General features: G+C 41.0%; 1 protein-coding gene across 1 annotated transcript in view; it reads left to right on the forward strand.

Moving 5' to 3' along the window:
- SNTA1 (syntrophin alpha 1) overlaps window positions 1–2397 on the forward strand; it is a 65893-nt gene extending 63496 nt beyond the window's left edge. Inside the window, exon 8 of the mRNA XM_044299321.1 lies at window positions 1879–2397. Coding sequence (XP_044155256.1) covers window positions 1879–1971 — 93 coding nt within the window. The 3' untranslated portion in view covers window positions 1972–2397. The remainder of the gene's footprint in view (window positions 1–1878) is intronic.
- Window positions 2398–7177: the final 4780 nt, after the last annotated feature.

Consider the following 7177-nt stretch of genomic DNA (forward strand, 5'->3'; position numbering starts at 1 on the left):
ACCAAAGAGTGGCACCAAGAGATCATACTGCCATACAGTGCTCAAATGTACTGCCATAAAGTGTCCAGATAATAACCACATACAGTGATTAAATAATGACCTATATTGTTAGAAAAATAGTGCTAGGCAATATACAACTAAAACATCCATCCATGTGTTATCAGTTAATACCACAGAACAGTGCTGAAATCCAGTGCTCATAATATACTACCATAAACTGATCAAATGTACTGCCATAAAGTGTCCAATAATACCTCCATGCATTAAATCAGTGATCCCCTCCAGCTGTTGCAAAACTACAACTTCCATCATGAATGGACAGCCTACAGTTATCAGGGCATGCTGGGAGTTGTAGTTTTGCAACAGCTGGAGGGCCGCAGGTTGGGCATCCCTGGCTTAAATAATGACACCATATGTTGGTAAAAAAAAAGTCCATGCAATGCACAAAAACTTTCACTTAAGGGTCAATTAATATCATCAAACAGTTCTGAAATGCAATATTCAGATTATACTGACATACATTGTTCAAAAATACTGCCATAGAGTATCGAAATAATACTCTCCATACAGTTCTTAAAGGGTTTCTACCATCAGAATTACTGTTATGTAGCTGACTGATATAGCGATGCGCTAATGTCAGCACTACATAAGGCTGCGTTCACACAACCGTGGTGTGTTGCGGGTCCGCAACACACCAGCCCGTCACCCCCATAGAAATGCCTATTCTTGTCCGCAAGCTGCGGACAAGAAAGGACATCCTTTATCTTTTTGCGGAGTTGCGGACCTAAAGATCGGGGCCGCGCAACGCAAATGCGGATGCGGACAGCACACTGTGTGCTGTCCGCATCCATTCCGTCCCCATAGAGAATGAATGGGTCCGCACCCGTTCCGCAAAATTGCGGAACGGATGCGGACCCATTCTGCGGACGTGTGAATGGACCCTAACAGTATGTTTTTTACCTTTCTCCCTGCAGCCATTCTGATAAAATAAGCACTTTTGTAATATGCTAATGAGCCTCTAGGTGCTATGTGGGCGTAGATTCAGCACCTAAAGGCTTGGTCTATTCACCCTTTATCCTGCCCAGGTCCCCTGTTCTGCCCGCCTCCCTCCTCATCGCTGATGAAATCCCGCGCCTGCGCCGTTCACTTCTGTCTTCGGCGCAGTTAGTGAATGATGCGCTCCTGGTGCCGGATTCCTCACTGCGCCTGCGCCGACTACTTCACAGTGAGAAAGCCGGCACCAGGAGAGCGCTCTTCACTCACTGCGCCTGCGCCGAATACAGAAGTGAACGGTGCGGGATTTCGACAGCGATGCTGCGAACCGTGACATCAATCAAGAGGAGCGGGGCGGCAGAACAGGGGACCTGGGCTGGGATAAAGCCTCTAGGTGCTGATTCTACTCCCACATAGCACCTAGAGGCTCATTAGCATATTATAAAAGTGCTTATTTTACAAAAACAGCTGCAGGGACAAATGTTAGAAACATACTGTTATGTAGTGCTGACATTAGCGCATCGCTATATCAGTCTGCTATTGTACATAACAGTAATTCTGGTGGTAGAAGCCCTTTAAATAATAATGCCCTATAGGTCTCAGTGAATACTACCAGACAGTGCTGAAAATAAATATTGCCCTGTGGTGTCAAAATGCTGCCATACAATTCTAAAGAACTGCCATACAGTGACCAAATAATGATACATGGTGCCTTACTGGAAGGAGACAGAAAAGGGGAGAGGCGGTTGACCCAGTACCCTTATCTGGTTTATTTCATGCACATCAGTAGAACACATAGGAATACAACGCGCAGTCAGTAGAACGTGGTAGAACATTCTGTCTACAGCAAAATATTAACTTTATTCTGTTTCCACTTTTTTCTAGCAACTTGATCTTCATTCTTGTCCCAAAACCATCGTCTTCATCATTCACTCCTTCTTGTCAGCCAAGATGTCTCGTCTCGGTCTTTTATCCTAAGAAAATGTGCCTGGAGAAGATAAAGTCAGGACCTATATGATCCATGCACAAACCCAACAGATTGACCGATAGACTAAGGAACTGTGAAATGCTGGAACAGCTACAGATTGCCAAACTAACCCCTCTGGTGCTGAATACTCCGTAAGATCCATGGGTGCTGCGTGAACGTCTCTCCCAGCGATATAGTGCCTTATGTGTAGTTTGATGTCCTTGTCTGGAGGAGGCAGAACGGTTCGTGCCTTCAGCTGATTTCTACAATCGAGTGTCCTCGACACAAGCTGCAGGAATACATCACAGTCTATGCCGGAATCTTATTTTCAGTCTTGACTTTGCATTTTGCGGTTTTTATGATAAGTATATATATAGATATATATATGTATATCCATACAGAGTTCAGAGCAAATATATTTAATTTTTATTACAGTCGTAAGTCTGCGTTTGACTAGTCCAACGGGTCTCTGGTCCATATGCAGTGGCAGCTTACATGATATGCTTGCCATTTATTAGTATGGATTATATCTCTATAAGGGGGGTGAGCAGATGACATACAGTCAAGGCGGTCATTTGTGGGGCAGAACCAACATTTATAGGAATTAAAAAAAGAATACTTTTTTTCAAAAACAGCGCCACTGTCATTCATGGGCCATGTCTGGTATTGTGGCTGTTCCCCATTCAGGTGAATGGGACTGACGTGCAATACAAGGCATATCCCAAACCAGGCTCTCTTCTAATCCCGACAGCCCCTTAAAAACATAGAAAATATTAGTTTGAGTGCAGTTAATCCCAATCACCAGCTTGATCCAAGAAGCTGAGATCTATGCTGCTGTTTAGAGTCCCTAAACTGGAGAACAGTCTGCATAGCACTCATGTGGAAGAAACACCATGATCATGGGCACATTTCTTTAAAAGGCATCTGTCAGCAGTTTTGTACATGTGCGCTTGGCAGCTGAAGGCATCTGTGTTGGTCCCATGTTCATATGTTTCCGCATTGCTGAGAAAAATGATGTTTTAATATATGCAAATGAGCCTCTAGGAGCAACGGGGGAGTTACCATTACACCTAGTGGCTCTGCTCTCTCTGCACCTGCCACACCTTCTGCACTTTGATTGACAGACCCAGGCGTGATCACGTTTACACTGCCTGGTCCCGTCAATTAAAGTGCAGAGGGAACGGCAGTTGCAGAGAGAGCAGAGCTTCTAGGAGTAATAGCAACTCCCCCGTTGCTCCTAGGGGCTCATTTGCATATATTAAAACTTGATAAGTACAAAGCTGCTGACAGATGCCCTTTAACTGGAAGACTAAGAAAGTAGTGGCTCGCCAACATGAGAAGTTAAAAAAGGATTTCCGGTACTTTGCAAATCCCATGATTTGTTGGTACAAGCTGATTAATGCGCCCTTCATGTCTTTAGAAGGATGGTTAAATTATTCTTTAACTGTAAAGCTGGACATGCACATTCAATAGCTTTCGGGCGAGCGATCAGGCAGCTATCTCTCCCGACTCCTCCATACAAATACATGTTTGTTTTGGCCAAGCATGTATTCAATGTGAAGAGAGGAGAAAGCTACTGACAGATACCTCTGCTGGTGGCGTATCTCCTTGGAGAGCAAAAGGATCAGGCCAAAATGTAAATTTCACCCAATCCTTTTACCTCCACCGACATCATGGATCGCGGGAGAGTTAGGAGGTCCACATTAGGTTGTCAGCAGAACCTGGCGTTCTTGGTGGGTTCAGCTGACGATACACTAATGTGTATGGAGGCCTTTAGAATCTACAAACAGCAGAGTAGATCTTAGGATCCTTTTATACAAGTAGATAAAGTAGGTTCAATCGCTTGTCCTCTCCCTTCTCATGCCCATTGGATTGTAAACGATGGGCAGATGCCCGTTTATGCAAGTGGATGTTCTGCCATCAAACAATGATTTACACGTCCACATAAAAGACGTAATGAATGACAAACAAGCAAAGTACTGATCGTCATTTGATCGTTGGACATGATTACACTGGTCAATGATTGTGATTGATAGTTTTAATAAAAGATCAATCAGGCGATTATCACCCAGTGTAAAAGAGGCTTTACTTTCCTGGGTACTAAAAGTTACCTGGATTTAGGATTTCATGAATTTACTACTTTCTGATGAAATCTATGTAAAGATCATCCTTAGGTCTAATGCACACGGCTGTATAAATCTTAGGCTACTTTCACACTAGCGTTAAAGTTTTCCGGTATGTCGGGTAGAAAAAGCACAACAGGTATTGCGTTCCGTCCTAAGGGCTCAATACTGGAAAAAAACTGATCAGTTTTGTCCCAATACATTCTGAATGGAGAGAAATCCATTCAGGATGCATCAGGATGTCTTCAGTTCAGTCCCTTTTACGGTATTTGGCCGGAGAAAATACCGCAGAATGCTGCAGTATTTTCTCCGGCCAAAATTCCGGAACACTTGCCGGATCCGGCATTAATTTCCATTGAAATGTATTAATGGCGGATCCGGAACCCCGTGTTTTCTGGAAAAACTGATCTGGTTTCCCGGTCTGCGCATGGACAGACCTTTAAGTCTGTGAAAAAGATAAATACCGGATCTGGTTTTCCGGATGACACTGGAGAGACGGATCCAGTATTGCAATGCATTTGCCAGACGGAGCCGCATCCGCATCCGGAAACAAATGATATCCGTTTGCATACAGATTTCCGGATCCGGCAGGCAGTTCCGGCAACGGAACTGCCTGCCAGATTCTTCTCTAACGCTAGTGTGAAAGTAGCCTTAAAGGTGTTGTGCCATGTGGACATTTCTGGCACATCAATGAGATATGTCATAAAGGTCCGATCGGCGTGGATCCAACTTCTCCTGAAGATGTCTCAGCTGTAAATGGAGAGGACATTGTACATGCACAGGTTTCTTCATTCACTGTTATGGGACTTCAGAAAATAGCCCAGTGCATGCACAGACATTTTTGAAAGTCCCATAGATGTGAAAGTAGACAGCCACGCATGTGCGGTAGCCATCATCATGGTCGGACATTTATGGCATCATTTTGGTATGTCATAAATGTCCAGATACAATACATTGCCCATACAAGTGATTTGGGTCTAACAAAGGGGTGCAGAGATTATTACTTCTGGATTCCATTTTTATGACACTCTGTAGAAAATGGTACAGTAGATGACAGAGGCTGTACAGCTCTATACTTGGAAGCCAAGTGCACGGAGCCTGTGTACAGAAGATCTAAATGTGTGGTAAATCAAAAGTTAAATGGCATACAAGCTGCACTGTATTATTATAAGGTTTATATAAATGATATACGTTATAAATAATGATATATAAATTTGTACACAGTGATATAGAAAAGAGGCTGTCACATTCTGATTCCCATTGATCATAGCTCTTATCTGATGCTATTCATTCTAAACCAGTTGGTAACCGCACAATAATAATTTTTTCTGGTTTGTTAGAATTCAAAATAAACCAATACTAAAATAGTTTCTGAGTTATTTTTTTATTTTCTCTGATTTTTTTTACATTTTTATATATTTTTTTAACTTGGGTTCTGTCCAAATTAATTACTACTGTGCAAGTCACCTTTACATACTAATGTGTTTAGACACATCTATAGTTACAGCTATAAACACCAGATATACTTTATATACTGTATGTATAATTCTTTTTAAAGGGTTTTGCACGTAAGGGTTTGTGCACATGTGGTATTTTGTGACTTTTTTTTTTTTTGCAAAAGCGCCAGGAAACTATTTTCGTGTTAAACATATGCAAACAAACAAAAACTGTGCATACCCTTAGGCTCTATTCACATGAGTATATTGTACCTGTGTTTAAAGAGGACCTGTCCATTTTCCTGACATATCTGTTTTTTATATTAGTATTCTCTATAAAATAACAATTCTGGAGCAATTACAGGGATGTAATATTACCACTTTACAAAGCTTTGGTGCGGCGTCATCTGGAATATCCACTGGGCATCAGTCCATAGAAAGGATGCCCTGGAGCTGCAAAATGTACAAAGGAGAGCGACTAAACTGATAAGGGGCATGGAGGGTCTTAGTTATGAGGAAAGATTTAAAGAATTACATTTGAGAAGAGACGTTTAAGGGGGGACATGATTAACCTATACAAATATATTAATGTTCCATAGAAAAAATACAGTGAAAAAAATTTCCATTTAAAATGCTCTCAAAAGACAAGGGGCACTGCCTCCGACTGGAGAAGGAAAAGTTCAGTCTCCATAAGCGTCAAAGCTTCTTTACTGTAAGAACTGTGAATCAGTGGAATAGTCTTCCTCAGGACGTGGTCACAGCAGGAACAGTGGACAGTTTTAAAAAGGGTTTAGATAAATTCTTAAAAGTAAATGACATTAATGCTTATGAAAATGTGTAGAAATCTGAGTCTCATTTCCTTCTGGGATTTGCATCCCCACTTATCCCTTGGTTGAACTTGATGGACTTATGTCTTTTTTCAAGCGTATTAACTATGTAACTATCTAACACTATCAAGACACACCTTTTTGGCAGGAGTGATGGTAACACCTAATTGTCAATTTATTCATAGATTTCCAATAGATATTATCAGAGAAACAGCAGAGTTGTAAGATAAGTTGTTTATTTTATAGCGCATGCTCTTCAGAGGAGATACCTGATGTCTCGATTTCTGACCTTTGTCTCTGCACTCATTGTAGGTCATAAACACTCTTTTAAGCTGAATACTTATCAAATTGATAATAATTCAGCTTAAATGAGTGTTTATGGTTACTCAGGAAAGTAGAGATAAGAACCTTCTTATGGATTTCACTGTGAAGCAGCCTGCAAAGATGCTGGCTGTAAAGGACGAATGGTTAATTTTTTTTAATAAAGACCAATTGGAAAAATGTTTTTTATTTTTTTTTAGGCCAAACTAAGTATAATTCAAAAATAATAATAAACAATTTCCAAAGGTGTCCATATATAACGCAAGCAGACAGAGGAGGGCTCTTTAATGGTTGCGGTTCCACAATAAAGGGAATTTTATTCCAACAATAAGGAACAAAAACAAGGAATATCAGTTGAATACAAAGTCTCTATGCACAGCGTCATGTTAAAGCGGTCTAAATATAATAATCAGATATACTGTAAAATTAGCCATTAGTGACAATACTGGTCAATAAAAAAGGCAGTAAAACACAGTCATACTGGCAGTGTTAATAATATGGATATATTGG

This window comes from Bufo gargarizans, chromosome 6 (genome assembly GCF_014858855.1).
Source record: "Bufo gargarizans isolate SCDJY-AF-19 chromosome 6, ASM1485885v1, whole genome shotgun sequence".
In the NCBI taxonomy this organism is placed as follows: Eukaryota; Metazoa; Chordata; class Amphibia; order Anura; family Bufonidae; genus Bufo; species Bufo gargarizans.